We start from the raw sequence: 19,512 nt of genomic DNA on the forward strand, positions 1-19,512 counted from the left end.
GCTTCAGACGACCGGGGCTGAAATAGTCGGGAGCGGGCTGACGGGTGCAACTAATTTACGGGGCCAGGACACACAGGACCCACATTCACATTCCACTGAACGGCAGCATCTGGCGGCATCCAAGTAAATGAATATATGAGTATATGCGAACGGAATAGCTGCAGTTCCTTTTAGCAAACGGCAAGTCAACATCCTTTTTGGTTATTCAAGGCATTGTTGTTGCATTCGCCGGAGCAGGATGCTCCCGAGCATCAGCAGGAGAAGGAGCAAGAGAAGCAGCAGGAGCCACAGGAGCAGTTTGTTTGCTTAACACACTTCGCTCAATGGACGCAGGACGCAGCAGGATGTGGCTGCTGTGCAGCTGTGGTAATAGATCGCCGGCCTCGTCCTTTCTTATCTGCCGGGACACAACATTTGTCGCCCCACCAGCACCATCACCATCACCATCACCAGCACCTTCCCCGCTCTCGCATCTTTTGATTATTTTCCTGCCAGCTCAGTGCTCAGTGCCAGGACATCAGCCTTTTTTTAATCCTGACGAATATTTGCAGGCAGGGCGTCGCACAATATGCCTGCCTTTGATTGATTGCCTGCATTTGGTAAACTTTACCTCAAACTTTACCTCGTGAAAGATTGTTATGCTACACAATTCCGGATTGCAAGGAAGACTAAAGTTTCAGAGAAACTCTGAGATATTTCGAAAAACTAACTGAGACAAAGGCTTTAAGAATCATACTTTTGAAATGACAAATTAATTGCGATTTTATTCAATTCCCTTCCTGCTAAGAACTGCATTTTGCTGAGAGAGCAAGCCAGCAATGTGTTTGCTGGAGCATCTTCCCAATTTCTTCAGCCCATTTCCGGCGCTGCAGTGGCTCCTTGCCGCTTCCGCATTGTTTGCATTGTAATTGTCCTGCTGCTGCTGCTGCTGCTGCCGCTCCTGTTGGTCGTGCTCCTGATTGTGGTCCTGGCAAAATATGAGCACCGCCGCCGCTCGTCACCACCGCCACCATCAGCATCATCATCATCCTGCAGCCTGGACGCACCCCCCGCCCGCTTGTGTGTGCCATTGCGGCGCTACACAAATATACTGATGGCTCGCAGAGTGCTCAATGTGCACAACATACAGGACGCACAGGACATACACGACATGGCACACGCACACAAATCGGGGCTGGGGACTCCGCTCACCGCCGCCCGCCGCCTGCCCCGAAAATTGTGTGCTGAGGTCATGTCGCTGGCGTCGCCAGTTGCAACAGCAACAACAAAAGCAACGGCAACAGCCACAGCAACAGCAACAATAATGCAACAATGGGGCAGCGACTGACGACTATGATGTCTGGCGAGGCTCCACTCTGCTCGCTCGGCGGGGCGGCATCAACTCGAATGGTTTTGCAGTTGTAAAGCTGCCAAGAGCAGACCGGCATGCGCAGCTGCAGCCGCAGCAGCAGCAGCAGCAGCAGCAGCAGCAGCAAAAGCAACAGCAACATGCAGCATGCAGCGGCAACAACTCGAGTTATAGGTACAGCTGCTGCCCAAAACGGAATTGCAGCAAAACCACCAGGACGACGATGACAAGGATGGCAAACAATTGTAAGCTCTGACAGCCAAACAACAGTGGCAACAACAATGCGACCAGCAACCAGCAGCCAGAAACACGACATTGCGAAATGTTGATCTGCGGTCTAGGCCGAAATTGAGATACTCTGCACGCAAAGTGGGGCAAATAATAATGGGCATTTTTGTCTGGCAGTCAGTGGTGTGTGCAGTTTGGTTTAAGTGGGTGTCAATCAATTAAGTCCATCAATCAAGTTGGCTCAGCCTAAAGTACAGGCTGTTCGAGGGGAGCTCGGGATTATGATTTCGCTTTACTTCACCTTTATTTAAAGCACAGATGCAGGGGTTACCGAATTGAAAACACGAATCTTTTCAAGTGGAGGGAAAGTATCTCACGCAACCTGAAACAGATATCCCAGAAACAGAAAAATTTGAATTGAGTCAATTTCCATGAGTTAGAGATCTTTCCGCAATCACTGTCAACTTCTCGCTTTTATTTTCCAGAAAATGGTAATTTTTCAATTCATCTCCTGATGGAAGGAACTTCTCTTTAAAGGAAAGAAATGCAATATCTCTTCCAGACATTTCAACTGGACATAAATTCGGTATTTTACGTAATAAACAGCAGGGGAATTTTTGCATTTCCCAAGAAATCTTTTGAGGATTTTCGTTAGATGTATAGTATACCCTTTTCCGGACCACTTCTGGCCATTAATCACAAAGAAAATTTTCCAATTAAACCGAGTGGAGGACAAAGACGAGAGGGCTGTGGAAAACATTGCTATTTATAAGCTGACATTAAGCCAATTCAATCAATACCGCCTTTTCTATTAACACAGAATCGGTAAATTTCCGACGAAGCCAACAGGGCGGCTACTCGTTATTGTTGACTTACTGTTAAATAACTGTTTGTTCGCACTGTTGCATTCGAGTTGATTTGAAACTGAATCGAAATGAAAATATAATGAGTGGACGGCCAATGTGGAATGCTGCCGAAGCGAAGGCCAATTCCAGCTCATTTCAACTGCAGGACCGAGTTGATTGGGAGTTCCGAGGGAAATTAGAGGGCTGCCGGCAAAGACAATAGTTTGGCCGGGTATTATTTATGCGGCAGCACAATGGAGCGGTATCTCCGCCTGAACGGCTCTCAGATGAAACTCGCATTAGGAAAAGCCTTGCAGGTGGCTGATTACGGAACGAATCGCCTGGCGCAAATCTATTGTTTCGGGTTCAGTAATGGCGAGATAGCTGCCAATTCGAAACAGGGGCAACTTGATCCTCTACACCTGCGAAAAATACATGCACATGGCCACGAAAACTGAACTTTATTTCAAATGCTTTTTTATCATGAACCAATGATACGGCCACTTTGTTCACCTCCAATTTAGTTTTGGTCCCTCCATTTTATTGTCCGCTTTTATGCCAATCATGACTATTTTTCCGCGTGTAATCCTTGCACAGCTCATGATAAATTTACAACGCCCCGCTCTGCGAAGGCCACGGCAAACAATAACAATTGCATTTGCTGGCACTCCGTCCACGCAGGAGCAGGGCACATGTTTATGTCCTTCTCCTCCGACGTTCCCCGCACTCTCCGAAAGCCCATCCTCGCAGCCCCGGGCTGCCTGGCTAAGGCGAATGTCCTGTTTCTCGTTCCTCGATTCTCGTTTTCGCACGTACAATGTGCTGCACTTGCACTCTGCCCCCAGATAATTGCATTGGCCCGTCCGAGAGTGTCTGCCGCCGCCATCTTGGTCCTGCCCCTCGTCCTGCGCCCCTGCTCCTCGCCGGCTGCGGAGTTTTGTGTATTTATGAAAACCATTTCCGGGCGGCAATAAAACTCAACACGGCCAACGTCAGCGGCATCTAATCTTGGCCCGGCGGCGCTTCGAGTGCCATTAGTTTCCCTTGTTTTTTCTGTGGCATTTTCCGATTATGTGCGGATTTGCGGCACGACGCTCGACGGACGACGGGCGACGGACACCCCGATCCACTTTGGATCCAGGGAGAAGTTTGCAATTTACACTTTGGTGGCGGCTGTCCTTGAAAGATTGGCGAGTCTTAACGAGGAAAAACAAATAGGCCACCCGATGACAGGCGATAAGAGCAAGTTGCCTTGTTTTCGTACTTGTGCTCCCCATGCAAGTGCCACGCCCCCCACGCCCCATCCCTCCAAGAACGCCCCTCTGGCCGGAAAAGTTGCGCCCACTTCTGGATTTGCCTTTTTGTTAATGTTTGCTCAATTTAAAAAGTTTTCTATCGCCATTTGCATTTGCACGCACAGTTCGCACGTGCTTATGCAACAGCAAAACAATTGGAGGAAGGCAGACTGGGCGGCAGGTGGGCGTGGCAGGAGCAGGGGCAGTGGCAGCGGGTGGCGAAGGGGGCGGAGGGGGGTTTTGGGGGTGAGGAAAGTGCTCAGCCAGGCGGCAAAGAAACCATTTGCATACGCACAGGGGCTTAGTCCTGTGGGGATTTCAGAGAAGAGTCTTTCGGGACGAAGACAAAATGGCTGTTAAAGTTCCAAGAGTCACTTTGTTTCTTTTTTTTTTTACCAAAATATATTGAGCACATTTAGAACAAGTAACCCTTTCGAAGAGCGTGTATTAAACATCATACGTTTTTATTTGGTATTGGGGTAACTTCTCTCGTTTATTTTATTACAGGTATATGTAAATACAATATCGAAAGGCTTTATTATTTTTAGCGAAATATTTTTAAATATCCGATTGTACAATGTTTGAATGACAGCTAGCCCTTATCAAAACATCGCGGGCCCTAAAAACACTAAGCCGGAAGCTGATTGGCTGGATAAACAAATAGGAGCATTAGCATAATACAAAAAAACAGCGGGAAGTGACCCCTGTTGGTATCTACGCCCCTGATTACGCATCGTGAAGGCAAAGGAAGGAAAGTTCAGCAAAAAATCGGGCGGAGGAAAGAAAAAAACAGAAAGTTAGTTTAGTTTTTGTTTTTAATTTGGTAATGCAGCACGGAGCATGGCTTCCAATTGTTAGTCCTGGACAAGGACTTTTTGCTGTTTTCCGACAATTACATTTGATGGAGTTTTACAAATGAGCGAGGCGTGGTCGAGCTGCGGGGTGGACATTTAGTTAACTTTCGGCCAGCTTAAAATTGAAATTGAATTCCAATTGTCAAATGGAATTGTATATGACCAACAAAAAAGGACGCCCAAAAAACCCGGCGAACTATAAATGCCAATTTATTCGCCGACCAGCAGTGCGAGGTTAAGGACAATGGGGGATTGTCTCCGGGAGACTAAGGCAGCAGGATAACAGCTATTATGCATAATTAATCTGGGGGCACTGAGGTGGAGTGGCTTTTTTTGAGGCTGTAATAATTAATTATTTTCTTTTTGCATAACTGCATTTTGCGTTCGGCAACATTTGACAATGTTTACAACTGAGTGCGCAAATATGTTTGCGGAAAGTATTAATTTTTGTCGCTCGATTTCAGTTGGATCGTTAAGCGTTTGCTGGCGGGATTTAAGCACTGGCCTGTTAACCTGTTAACTTGCCAGAGTTTGAGTGAGAAATTAAAATTTCGTTGGATACAAAAACGTCAACTTAACTCTTCCGTAATCCTGTTTTACTGAATGTTTCATTGTTTCAACTTTCCGTCTATTTAGCCTCACGCATTTATGATGTCATATAAATAATTCAATTAAGTTGAACCTCCTCGCTTCCATTTAACTTATCATTGCAATTAAGAATGCTCTATTAGACTGACTGGGTTTCGATTCCGAGTCGACTAGCACGCCCATTTCACGTAATTTACTGGGTTATAATTGGGAAACGGACTGTTGCGTCTGTTTTGAGTTGAAACCCGAAATCAATTTGCTGCTAAACTGCCGCAGATTATCTTGAATTGGATTCGAAATCAAATTGGCAATTGCCGAGTCCTTCGCTTACAGGTTAACAATTACTGGCCATTCGGCAGATTAGCCGATTAGCCAGATGCCACATACCCGATAGCCGAGATCCAAAATCCGAGATTCGAGATCCGAGTAGTCTGCTCGGATGTCTGCCAGTGGCAGGCTGAATCGGAGTGCTGCGGAGTCCAATCTTTCTGGGCCATCTCCCATGCTCGTATGCCAGAAAGCCACGTCTGTGCGGATTCAGTTAATTGATTTGCTTTACGACTTGCGGCTGCAGTCAGTCCTTTCGCAACATATTCCCCTAATATTTTTTTAATATTGTTGCGCGCTTTGGCTGCCCTCCTTTTGGCAATTGGCCATCAAATTAGCTTTGCTTTTTTGGTCCACTGTGCCACATTTATGAATATCAACGAACCTGTGAGTGCCGATGCGGTTCCAGCCAGAGAGCCCTCCAAGTGCCTCTATCCCCGATTTACGCTCACTGGAAGAAAATAATGTGAAATAAATCCCCATTTGATGGCACAGTTTGGATAAATCACTCATTTAAAATTTAATTTAAGTGTGGAGTAAAATTAAAAAGCCAATTCAAATTCAGTACCCTTTGGTTGGTAATTGTTTTTACACCTTCAATTCACCATCAGGAGTTTGGATGCCCAAAATTATTCACCATTTTTCTATCTGTGCGCTCATAAAGCAGCAAAAATAAAACTGTCGACGATTGGGAGGAAAGTGGAAAATACTGGGGGCGAGGAAAAGCGGTCTGAGGCCGAGGAAAAGCCAGCAATTGCAACTGCCAACTGCCGCTGCTGCTGCTGCTGCACTGACACAGGAAATATTATCCGCATTGCCAGCAACGAGCGATGAGCAGAAATTGAGGCTGCCAAGGTTTTGGCCTGGCTTTGTGGGTCGCCCTCCTCGAGGAGGAGGTGGCTGGTGGGTCGTTGGTGGTGGGTGCTCGTCGGTGGGTGGTTGGGTGGCACGAGGACAAAGCGCAAAAGCGGCCAAGTGAATTCTCAAATACAAATTCAAATGGCAAATTGACAAATGAACCTTTTGAGCTTTTTACGTTTTCATTGTCTGTCCGTATCTCTCAGTTTGCCGGCGGAGCGGATTCATCCGTATGCGGTGCTTCGTGCTGGGTGCTTGGTGCTGGCTGCTTGGTGCTTGGATGGGGTTTGTGGGTCGTTCCGAGCGGTCCAGGAAACCTAGGGGCGAAGCAAGTGGGGCCGAAGTTTGGCCCAACGGTTGGCAACAGTAAGTGCGGTGTAGATTGTGTGAAATTAGGCATTTTCCGTCGGGCTAAATTACTTTTAAGCTGGAATAAGCACTACAGGGGAAATAAAGAATGCGAAGGCGACACAAACTGTACGAAGTTTAGGCATTCTACACTGCAAGAAGCAGTTAAAAACAATTACCATTAAAACTAGTTGTTTTGGGACAGAGTCATCCAAAGCATTAGTGATAATGGAAACACTTGTTGGGAAATAATTAGAAAAGGTTGGGTAATGCTTGCATATTCCGGGCGCAGCACTTGATTCTTGCATTTTCCCGCACTTTCCCCCAGTGGACTGAACTTGCCCTCCCACCTCCGAACCGCTCCTGGCTGGCAAGCTGGCTAGCTGGCTTTTTTTCCAGTTCAGTCCCGCTCCTTTTCATTCAAAAGAAGTACAAACAAAACCCGAGGGGGCACAAAAGTAAAAAGCATTCGACAGGCTATTGATGCTGATTTTGTAAAGATGCCGATGCCGATGCCAATGCCGATGTCGATGCCAATGAAAATGAGAATGAGAATGAGAATGGAGGCGGAGGTGGAAGTGGAAGTGGAGCTGGGTATTGGGATGGGATTTGGGCGGGAACGCCCTGAGTTTGAGCCCGTGCCCTGCGGGTTTTGGTTGCCGCTTTGTTGTGCCGTCCAGCTGGACGTACAACAAATTACAAAATGTTGTTGAAAGGCGATTTTAAAGCCCCGGCCACTTGGCACCAGCCCATCCTACCATCCTACCTCATCCCACTCCACCCAGACCCAGCCCACTTCATTCAGAGGCCAAAGCCAAAGTCGGTAAACAGAGATTACAAATGGGCCAAGTGTGGGCGCAGGAGGAGCAGCTAGAACTACACAACTACAATGGGCATTGTTGGGCCGCTCACGCTAATGCCGGATTCTCTTTTACATTTTGCAGATTTAAGAATTCTTGAAAGGATACCATACCAGCAGGAGCAACTTTCCACTCGGAGCAAATTAAAAGAAAGACTCTGCCTGCCTGCCCGCCGAACTGCCTGTCCAACTGCTGAACTGCTGAGGGAGGAGGACAAAAACGCAAAATCAATAGTGCCGAAGAAGTGCGGCCAAAGTGCTGAGTAATGTGGAGTAATGGAGACCTTTTTGCTGGCGGCGGCAACATGATGTGAAACATGGCAATCGAATCAGCCAGAGCCATTTAGGGTCATCAATTGCCAGGGTCGTCGAAAAGGAAGCCATATGCACCGCAGCATGGAGCGCAGGAGGAGCAGCAGGAGCAGTAGGAGCAGGAGGAGCAGCACCTCGAGGGCTCTGCCAGGTGAGTTGTCATTCGCAGGCATCAGGTGCCACGCGCCACAAGGCGGTCATTACATAACATCGGAGAAGAGCTTGATATATCTCCCTTTAAGAACTGATTTTAGTTCCATTTAAAGCACGCAAGCCTTGTCCTTAAAGGAGAGAACTTTCTCGCCAAGCACAACTACTTCTTTGTAACAACTACTGCTTGATATAATCCGGACTAATCGTTTATCTTCATCGATTCCAGTCTGCTGGATGCTGCTCTGCCTGGTGGCCTGGACCTGGGCGGACGACTGGTCGCAGAGCTGCGCCTCCAACTGCACCTGCAAGTGGACCAACGGCAAGAAGTCGGCCATCTGCAGCTCCCTGCAGCTGACCACCATCCCGAGCACGCTGAGCACGGAGCTGCAGGTGCTGGTGCTGAACGACAACCACATCCCGTACCTCAACCGGGAGGAGTTCTCCACTTTGGGGCTGCTGAACCTGCAGCGGATCTACCTGAAGAAGTCCGAGGTGCAGTACATCCACAAGGAGTCGTTCCGCAACCTGAAGATCCTGGTGGAGATCGACCTGTCGGACAACAAGCTGGAGATGCTCGACAAGGACACCTTCATGGGCAACGACCGGCTGCGCATCCTGTACCTCAACGGGAACCCGCTGAAGCGGCTCGCCGCCTACCAGTTCCCCATCCTGCCGCACCTGCGCACCCTCGACATGCACGACTGCCTCATCTCGTACATCGACCCCATGTCGCTGGCCAACCTGAACCTGCTCGAGTTCCTCAACCTGAAGAACAACCTGCTGGAGAGCCTCAGCGAGTACGTGTTCCAGCACATGGCCAACCTGAAGACGCTCTCGCTGGAGGAGAACCCCTGGCAGTGCAACTGCAAGCTGCGCAAGTTCCGCGCCTGGTACGTCTCCAGCCGGCTCAGCTCCGTGAGCCTGGTGTGCAAGGGGCCGCCGGCGCAGAAGGACCGCTCCTGGGAGAGCGTCGACGACGAGCTCTTCGGCTGCCCGCCGCGCGTCGAGATCTTCAACAACGAGGAGGTGCAGAACCGACATCGGGAGCAACACCACCTTCAGCTGCCTCGTCTACGGCGACCCCCTGCCGGAGGTCGCCTGGGAGCTGAACGGCAAGATCCTGGACAACGACAACGTGCTCTTCGACTCCGAGAGCGTCGCCTCGGACAAGCTCTGGAGCAACCTGACCGTCTTCAACGTGACCAGCCTGGACGCGGGCACCTACGCCTGCACCGGCACCAACTCGATCGGGAGCATGACCCAGAACATCAGCATCTACCTCAGCGAGATCGTGCAGCACGTGCTCGAGAAGACGCCGGAGACCTTCTGGTACTTCGGCCTGATCATGGGCATCTTCGGCACCGTCTTCCTGCTCATCTCCATCTCGTTCGTGGTCTGCCTGTGCAAGCGCACGACGCGCCAGCACCGCCACGCCAACAAGGCGGGCGTCAAGTCCAGCGTCAGCTTCAACGACCAGGAGAAGAAGCTGCTCGACTCGAGCGTCACCACCACGACCAACGACCGCGGCGACAGCTACGGCATCGACAACCAGCCCACCTCCATCGGGCTCAACAAGGCCGACTCGGCCGGGATGGGCTTCAACCAGATCGAGATCCACGCGGTGGAGAGCCACCGCCACGGGAGCATGCTGGTCCCGCAGCACCACCAGTCGCAGCAGCACCAGCAGCCGCAGCAGGTGCCGGGTGGGCCCGGCCTGCGCCAGCAGCTGATGCAGGTGAAGGACCCCTCCTGCGGCCTCATCAGCGTGCCCACCTCCATGGCCGGCCACGCCCACTCGCACCCCGCGCACCCCGCGCAGATCTCCGAGGAGTTCCCGCTGAACGTGGGCGTCTTCCCGCCGCCGCCGGAGTTCTGCTCGAACATCGTGCCGAACCCCGCCTTCGGGGGCAACATCTTCATCCGGGTGTCCGTCACCCAGGACATGCTGGACGGCGCGGACCTGAACATGTACCCCGACCTGCTGAACATCCCCAAGCGGATGCAGGACGTGCAGGAGACGGGCGCTGGGGCGGTGGCCGTGCCGGAGGGCCAGTTCGCCACGCTGCCCAGGCACACGGCGCGGAGGGGCATCCTGAAAAAGGACTCCTCCCTGCAGCAGCAGCAACATCATCAGCATCAGCAGCAACAGCAACAACAACTGCAGCAACAGCAGCAGCAGCAACCAGCCGGACTCTACACCCATGACGAGATCGTGAGCTACAACCTGGAGGCCAGTGGCTACGAGCCGCACCAGGCGGCGTACCACAGCACCGGCATGGAGCTGCCGCCCCCGCCGCCGCCGCCCGCCGTCACCGCGGTGGTGCAGTGCCACCACCCGACCCCCCAGCAGCTGCGCCAGCTGCATCAACAGCGCCCCGCCGCCGCCCTCCGCCTGCCAGACGCCGCCCGTCGAGGTGACGCCCCTGCGGCCGCTGGACAGCTCCGCCTACCCCAAGTACGACAACATGGGCCGGCGGATCACGGCGAGCGGCGGCCTGGGCGGCTCCACCCTCTCCCTGCCCGACGAGGAGCGGTACGAGAGCGAGACGCTCTTCGGCCAGGCGGACGGGCAGGCCAAGAAGGGGGTGGCCGAGCAGGCGCAGGATATGCAGACCATGCAGGACATGCAGGACATGCTGCAGGCGCAGGAGGCGACCCAGGGCCAGGACAAGGGCGGCGGAGCCGGCGAGTTCGTGTCGCTCTAGTATTACGGAACGCAGGTGTAAATAGGCCGATAGATCCGACCCTTGGCAATCGTTTTGTTCATATCAGTTTGAGAAGCGGGTGCTCGAAGGGAATCCATACTATACGAGCTATACGAGAACTGACTGCACCACTGAGTTCCGGGGCACTCAGAACCAAGAGCAATTCGCCAGGACCTTTTGGGTTTTCATTTGAGAAACGTTTTTGATTTCGATGTCCCCTTTCCCCAAGAACGGATCTCTTTATTTTCGTATGTAAGTGCTTTTTATTTGTTTATTATTTCACAATTATTTCATTCTACAATCACTTTTGGGATCGTTCCCCTCTTAAGCATTTATTTATCGTTTAAACCCGAAATTCCTCCTCTTGAAATCCCAAGAAGCAACCTTTAATCAAAATCACAGAGAATTCGTTAGGAGAGAACGTTGAGTTAGCAGCGAGAAACCATTACACTTTCCATTCGGACCGCACTCTCAGACTAGATACCGCATAAGAATATACTTCCAATATATTATGTATCGGTACGTAGGCGTACTCCATTAGAGATCTCCGTACTGTCCCAATCCTAGCTAGCATTCGTAGTAGTCCACTTGAAGTCTGTACATTTATAGGGATCGGTAGCGAGGTGTTCTAGAAGTATAGTGACCAAACTGATCTGCATAAGCTGTATAGTACGATTAATCGCATGTGAATGGATCCATAGCTGTTCGCTATTCGAGTCTTAGACATACTGCTTCTGGGGTGCCAGCGTCTTCGTGGGCCCACTAACCACAAACGTTTTAGAGATCGGACACTGAATAGGATTAGACCCGGCTTGGGTGCGATGGGAAGCTGAAATTATATCTCTAACATAGATACGCTCTTTATAAATGTTAGCCCGATCTAATACGCCCCACATATGCGCCGTATAACCAACCACCTTCGATGTGCAGTGGATACCAATATTATATAAATACTTTATCTAGTTTTTAGCCCGAGCCCTAAGATAGTTCCTTTCTTGTACATATGTAAATGTATCCTATTCGCTTAAGGACTTTTAAATCAAAATAATTTTATGCTCACTACCCACTACCGATAATATCGCATATATCACAAGTCGTGCCAAATGTTTTTAGGATCTGTTTTAACCTGTTAACCTCATGCGATTGTTTGGACCTTCTAGCGTTCGCATCGATTATGTAACCGTAGGCATTGCTGAACACTTAGTACCTATGATTTAGTCAATCTTGAACACAGACCACTCCTATTCTAGCGTACAGAATATATACATAATATCCCTTCGGTTCCACTTCCTCCATTCGAAATCCAGCAAGTAGACCAAAGCTAACTAAATAAAGTACGACATTAACATTTACGCAACATATATCTAAATATACATCCGCATATGTTTGTACTTGTGTCTGATGTCTGATGTAATCTGAATACGTAGGAGATACGCAATACAAATACGACCCGAGCGAGGCTATATCGATGTGTATATCTTATATAAATATGTAAACATTTATCGAGATCCAAATAGGGAGAGAGTACACAAGAACGGGGGCCGCATTAAATGGATTTTTGTGTCTGTAGAAAGTTTCAAATTCGAGCTTGGTAATGTAAATGTAAGCTATAGAAGTCAATATAAGTACACGATAAATTCCACTTACATGACCACGCCCACTCCACCACCGCCCCCTTCAGCATGATGAATGTAAGTGTGTATGAGTGTGTGTGTGTGTGTATGTCCGGAATAATTAAACACATGAATGCAATGAATTACTATAATAATTATGGGAAAGTATGCTGGCAAATATTTGCACAACTTCCATGAGATTTTTACCCTTCGCTTTTATTTTTATTTGTTTTATCGCTCTTGTTGTTTAATGTGTGCCGAGTGCCGAGCGAAGGGATTTTTGTATTTTGGTATTATGAACTGGACCAGAGCAAATTTGCACGGCGCACACAAAACACGGCAAACAAGCAATCTAGTTTGAACTGCAAGCCCTGTCTCCCTGCGAACCTCATTTTTGACAGCGCAGGGCGAACGATTCAATCAGGGCATTATTTGCCCGCTCTAATGGACGGGATCTGAACCCGAATCTGAATCTGAATCTGCAACAGAAACAGAAACAGACTCTGATTTTGAACCTGAACCTGACGGCAGAACCCTGTACATAGGCCATTTTAATTACATCACACTCGCGCAGACAGAGGCAATATTTTATTCATTTTAAATCGTTTTAACTAATTAAAACCAAATGGAAACCGCCAACAGAGCGAGAGCAAAAGACAAGTGTAAACACGCAAATAGAGTAATGGGTAACGGGTAGCGGGTAATGGAAAGAGTACCCCGACTAGAGGAAATTCAAACTATGCTTTTAACTACGGTTCCCACTTTCCACGACCGCCACGCCACGCCACGCGTTTTTCCGGACGGAGATGGAAGCGTAACTATGATTTTAATTACTCAGCCCGGGCGCAAATGGAAGGCACACGCAGATCCAGATACCTAGATGCGAAACGTATCTGCGCCCGCGAATCCGCTGCTCTGTGTATCTGCGGATCTGTGAATCTGTGAATCTGTGTATCTGGCTATCTGGGTATCTGCATCTGTTGTCGAGTGCCTGCGGCATCCATTGAGGGGCCGAAAAAGCGGTAAAATTAACTTTTTATGAGCGCTGCCAAGTGCTGGCAAAACAAATTAAATTCGAATGATGAATAGTAGTAACAAATTTGTACAATACCATAAAAACGCATTGCATATTGCATTTTAACTTGAATTCCATTCAAAAGCTGAAATTAGCCAAATCCTACGAGCCACACACACAATCCATCACGACGTGCACACTTGTATACTCGAATTCGCATTATAAATACAAACATCCCAACAGGACTGGACATGAGAACAGTTGACGACAGGACACACGAATAGGGTTACGGATACGGACGCGGATACGGAGACAGATACAGAATCGGACATGACATACCGGAACGAGCGAACATTTAACAAGAATATAGCCGAGAATACATTGTAATAGCATTAATAGATTGTCAAGCTTTATTACACACTATATTAACATAGATGGAATAATAATAATTATTATTATTACAGTAATAATACGAGTAACAGACGAACACAAAGAGAAATATGAATAAATTGAATAAAACCAGAAACAATGCCTTTCCCTGCACGACAGCTCGTTTTTCCAGCTGCAATCCATTTGCCATTTAGCATACCGTCATTACAGCCACACAAGAACAAAAACAAGGCCAAACGCACGGAGCGGCGCAAAAAAGGAAAATCGATTTGATGACATTTCCATAATGGAAAACTTCGCTGCAGTCAAATTAATGTCTCTTCCTGCGCACTTGATGGAAAGTTCTCGCCAAACATTGCAGCCAACTTCCTCAATATCCCAGGCCCCCTTCCCCCTCCCCCTTCTCCCTTCCCTTCCCTTCCCTTCCAGCCAATCTGCATAATTTGCCATGGCCCCGCTCCTATCACTTGTTGATCGTAAACGGTTTTTGGCATATCAAATTTCCGACTTTCGCCATAGCCATTTTGAAATGTTTGCTGGCGATAACCAAACGAACATTCGGGGCATTTCCGCGCCTAATCTCCGTTTCCCAGTGCCACCAGCCGGCAGGCACCTTACAAATGCCTCGATAATGACTGCGGAGGAAGTGCACTGGGGGAAATCACCTAGCACCTAGAAGCTGCTGCTCTGCCCTGCCGTTCAGCTGGAAAATTAAACTCGGAGTGACACATGGAAATGAAAACTTAATGCAAATCAAAGGGAACGGAGAAGAGTGGACGAATGGATGGCTTTTAAAGTGGCAGCGAGTTTGTAGACAGTTTGAACGGCGAGATCTGTTTAAAGTGGATTTCAACCAAATCAGCTTCGATGTAATTGCGTTTCTCTCTGTGCCAAAAAGCTGCAGCTCTGGTTTCTGGTAACAACCTTTTCGTCTTAATGCTCCCGGAGCCCATTTAGTCAAAAGTTGCCTTGCATCTGCGTCAGCAGCCACGTCAGCGTCTCCTCAAGCTCAACTGGCTTCAGTTCAGTTCAGCTCGGTTAGCTGAGGTTGGGTTAGGTGGGGCGGGGTTCCATCGGTGGCAGCACATCCGCTTTTGGCCAAACCACCAAGTCCCAGAATCACACCGAGGCCAAGGAGGACCGACTTCGGCTTTGGTTTGCCTACACTCGTAGTTGTAGTTGTAGTCGTAGTCGAAGTCGCAGTCCGTACGCGAGTGCGGATACGTTGGCCATGTGCGGACCCTCGAGGGAATCCGATTGCCACGCATCGAGCACGTACTCCGATGACGACAACCGCAAACTGCTGCGATTTCTAGCAGCGACCTCGCTTGCGCCCCTGACGCCCAATCTCCACCCAACCCCAACCGCCCAACCCCTCATAACGCCCCTCAGTCGCACTTTGTGGCTTTTGCTGGCAGGACGCCCACCCACTCGTTAGCTGCACTGCGAGAAAGTGCTTTCCGTTTCGCCAAAACAGTTGGTTCTACCAACTATTAGGAATATGAATCCCGAGTCTCTGGGGAAATGTGACCCTAAATATAAAGAAGAATGCAGTGCACGCCATTGAATATCCACTCAGCTCTTACACAGCTTTTTCTCACTGTGTGGCTCTCCTTGCCTTGCCTTGCCTTGCGTTACGTATGCAACATTCATTTTTGACAAGCATAATTTGCGGCTGGCCCAGCAGCGCAGCCATTGGGACTTTTGCCCGACCTCAGTCTTATGTGTTCCAGGTTATTTACAGTTTTCATGGCCCTGCACTTTTCTAATGCAAAAATGATGCACTGCACCCGCGCGGCCCACGTTCGCCCAGGTTGCCCACTCCCCTCTCATTTCTGGTTGCTGGGTGGTTGGGCGGTTGGGTGGTCGGGTGGTTGGGAGATGGTTGCTGGGCGGCCTTGGTGGGTGGGGTGTATGTGGGCTCGGCTGTCTGTGGTCGGAGTCGAGTCGGGACTGCGGGGATGCGGCGCAGTCAAAACATGCACTTAATGTAGCATCAGCAGGAGCCAGCAGCCAGCAGCCTGTAGCCAGGAGCCAGCAGCCAGGAGCCAGCGGCCAAGAGCCAGAAGACAGAAGCCAGGCGAGAGGAAAGAGCAAAGAGGAAAGGGGAGGCCTTTTCTGCTTTTGACCAGGCTCCGCAGACGGCACACCGCAGTGGCAATGAAAGTTGGGAACCAATATTTGTGCGGGCCGTGAGCGAAAACCCAACGGAAAGGCCAGGAGCGGTCGCAGTTTGTGCTGTCCCTAAATGGATAATTGGGTTTGGCAGGTATGAATCTGTGGACGCTTAGGAATTTGATTGTTCGAGGACGGCGATGGATGACGACGACCGCAGTTATCGCACCATTTTGGGGTTTTGCGGGTGAAAAGCGATTAGAGAGGCTTTTAGATTTGCACGACTGATATCACAGTTTGCATTCAAATTAATTATTAATAACACAATGATTGTGCGGCACACTCATTTTGACAATCGATAAAAGCACTTATGTTTTTAATAATCAAACGCTTATTTGTACAAACAAAGGGACAAAACATATTTATTTGTTGACTGTAAACGGATTTATGCCATTGTTCGCTGATAGTGTATCCTTTTTTTCAACAAAAATACATGGCACAGAATATGTCACTGCTGTTGGATGAGTTTGAGAGTACATTAGCTCCCGAGCCTCCAACCCCCGAAAACGAACTCCGCTCCTGCGAGCCTAGAAACAAAAATAAATCTGTTTGCCAAACAGTTATTGCTCTTGTTTCTGCGCCGCTGCCACAAGCGCCGCCTCCTGCTCCTCCGCATCCTCCGCATCCTTCGCATCCCGGCACCGCACAAATCTAATGCCAACACCGATGCCCTCCTCTGCCGCTCCGTCCCGTTCCGTTCCGTTCCGGCTCCTTGCAATCCGACTCCCCACGCAGCTCGTCCCGGCAATATGTGCGCTCATTTTATGCCTTGCATTTGGCAACGGCTCAATAATTGGTCAGTAGATTGGGAGTGGGCGTTCGAGTGGGTGCGGAGTGGGCGTGTCTATGGTTGGCGGGGGGAGGTCTGTGGGCTCGTGACTCAGGTGCCCGCAAAGCTTTCTATAAATTCAAAGTCCACGGCAGTGATTATGCAAGTTGGCTAAGCCAGCGGCCATGAGGATGCACTCGATGGTCTCGACTCCAGTGGACCGACCCCGGATCCTAGAACTGCCGCCTGCGGTGCGAGATCTGCAGAACGAAATTGAATATGGGTTATGAATGGGATGCCTCTGCCCCACTTCTGCTTCCACCTTCCGTTCCGCCGGAAAAACAAACAATGTCCGGACTCCGTACTCCGGACTGGAGTCCGGATTCAGACCCCCATGGCTAGTCGGAGTGCTCTGCAATTTATGCCTGCCGCTGGCGTTGGTAAACGTTTTTCTATTATTAAATTCTCAGACGGTGAGCAAGGTAAAGCTACGTTTAGTATTGTATTGTGTTAAAGGGACACAGCCCTCTTATACGATCGTAAAAGCCCCAAAACCCAATCTAAAATAGGCAGTCTGTGCATTACTCTTAAGCGCCGTAATAAAACTGTACAAATTAACCCGTTTCACTTGAAACTTCTCGGTGAAACCAGGCAGACATTTTCATCACTGCCTGCCAAATCGGATGCGAATGAGCCGGAAAAATCGCAGCCACACGCCCATTGTTCTGGCCTTCTCAGGCAAATCAATACCGCCGCTTAATGGTACATTGCACCTCGGAGAGGCGTAGGGCGGAGGGCGCAGGGCGTGGCGCGGCCTTTGATCCCTATCCCAATCCCAGTCCCAGTCCGAATCCCAATCCCTATCCCTTGCACAGGTGCCCCTACCTGGCCATTGATTAAAGTGGTTCCTTTGCAAATTTATGTTCGGAATATTAACCGAATTGCTCCCCGAGGAAAACTCCCCAGCCACTCTCACTCGGAAAAAGAAAACTTTTTCCACAATGTACTCGTGTACTGCACACACAAACACACGCACACACACCCACACACACCTACATGCAATCATATGAAAAAGGGGCCAAGGCAACTTTTTTAACAGTTTTTGGATTTTGGAATACAAATTATGTAAGTAATCTCAATTTATTGATATATGGAGATGCATGTTTACACGTGGCCAGCAGCAGCCCGACATTGTCGCTATTTTGGATTCCCGGAGAGGGGGAGAGTCTTTCGGTGGGAGGGCGAGTGGGTGGTCCTGGGGGCGATGGGCGGTGGGCGGAGGACGGTAAACGGTCTGCTTGGGGGGAAGACTCCGGCCATGTCTGCCCGAGTGTGACCCTTATGAATGGGACAACTTTTGTCTTTCTTCGTCGCATTTTATACCCTCGCAGCATTATAATTTGCCATGAATATATGAAAACCGTTTGTAGAAGTTCAACCGTTGTGGGGTCCTCGGGTTGCGACCCACCGCTCACTTCGCTGGGGTTTGCCAGCCTGGGAAATGGTTTATGTAATGGGATTCATAACTTGTTTACCTGCCAGCAGGGTTATATCTAGTCGGGAAGTGTTGCCAGTTGCCAGTTGCCGGTCGCCTGAGAATGTCCAGATCCAGGTCTCGTTGGCGCAGCCTTTTAATTTTAATTAAGCTCCTCGAATTGCCATAAAAATGTTTCGTAAAGCTGCCCAATGATTTACGGCAGTTTCAAGGTTATTCGCTCCATTACAAATTCATGTAAGTGCCTGTGCATTTTCGGCCATTGCTTAGCTCATTATTTTCCAATGCCATAAAGCAGATCATCGCATAAAACCGAACTTAATTACCTTAAATTATAATGCATGTTCTAGTGCCTCCATGCGCCAGATTTGCTTTTATTGCCCCTCTAGTGTTTTCCAATCTGTACCCAGACTAGTAGTAAATTTCAAAGCGCATATAAAATGTAATATCTTATTTAATCTTTATGAGTTCCGGTTTTACTAATTAAAGATACCCTAATTTCCTTTTTTTTTTAATATACATGGTTACAAATTAACATCTTAAGTTAAAACGTAACCATTAAAAACTCTGATACATATGACAATATAAGGGCTCAAAGAAACCTTACCAAAATTTTGTGTATATATATGGTTTCTGGAAGTGCATACATGGGTCTCTTATTGCACTTCTTGGAAATCTTAGGAAAAGTCTGACATAAGCAGGGGTCAAAATGTCGACCCTCTCCAAACTAAAAAATTTAAATGCAGTTTATTTTGCAATTCCATTGCAAATGTTTAGAGGTATGCCACTTTGGGATCGATTTGGGTCTCTTTTTGCCATTCATGGAAATCATGGGAAAAATCTGACATGAGCATTGTTTAAAATATCGACCCCCAAAAAACTAAAAATTTCGTTAAGCCTAAACTTTCAGGAGTCATAAGTCGGATAATTTTTATCCGATCGTAAAGTGGCATACCTCTTAGGTATTCCATTACAAATGTTTAGAGGTATGCCACTTTACGATCGGATAAAAATTATCCGAGTTATGGCTCCTGGAAGTGCCGATGTGGGTCTCTTTTTGCCATTCATGGATATCTTGGGAAAAATCTGACATGAGCATGGGTCAAAATATCGAACCTCTCTAAACTTAAAAGTTGATATGCAGATGGTTTTGGAATTTTATTACACATTTTAGAGGTATGTCACTTTGGGATCGGATAAAAATTATCCGAGTTATGGCTTCTTGAATTGCCGGTTCGGGTTTCTTTCTGCAATTCATGGGAAACTTGGAAAAATCTGTCTGAACTGCAGTCAAAAAATCGAACTTTACGGAATTAAGAAGTGCAATTTAATTTA

At 48.6% G+C, this 19,512-nt stretch overlaps 1 protein-coding gene and 1 pseudogene across 1 annotated transcript; both read left to right on the forward strand.

Annotated features, from left to right (window-relative positions):
* The first annotated feature begins 3,492 nt into the window (after positions 1-3,492).
* LOC108100748 lies at positions 3,493-4,021 on the forward strand (annotated as a pseudogene).
* Positions 4,022-7,927: 3,906 nt separating this feature from the next.
* On the forward strand, positions 7,928-13,874 carry LOC108100766. The gene is given in 4 exon segments (XM_017204805.2): positions 7,928-8,013; positions 8,242-9,049; positions 9,051-10,356; positions 10,358-13,874. Coding segments are annotated over 4 exon segments (2,556 nt in total). The 5' UTR covers positions 7,928-7,934; the 3' UTR covers positions 10,721-13,874.
* The last annotated feature ends 5,638 nt before the right edge of the window (positions 13,875-19,512 follow it).

The sequence above is a fragment of the Drosophila ficusphila genome, unplaced genomic scaffold (genome assembly GCF_018152265.1).
Source record: "Drosophila ficusphila isolate 14025-0441.05 unplaced genomic scaffold, ASM1815226v1 contig_791, whole genome shotgun sequence".
Lineage (NCBI taxonomy): Eukaryota > Metazoa > Arthropoda > Insecta > Diptera > Drosophilidae > Drosophila > Drosophila ficusphila.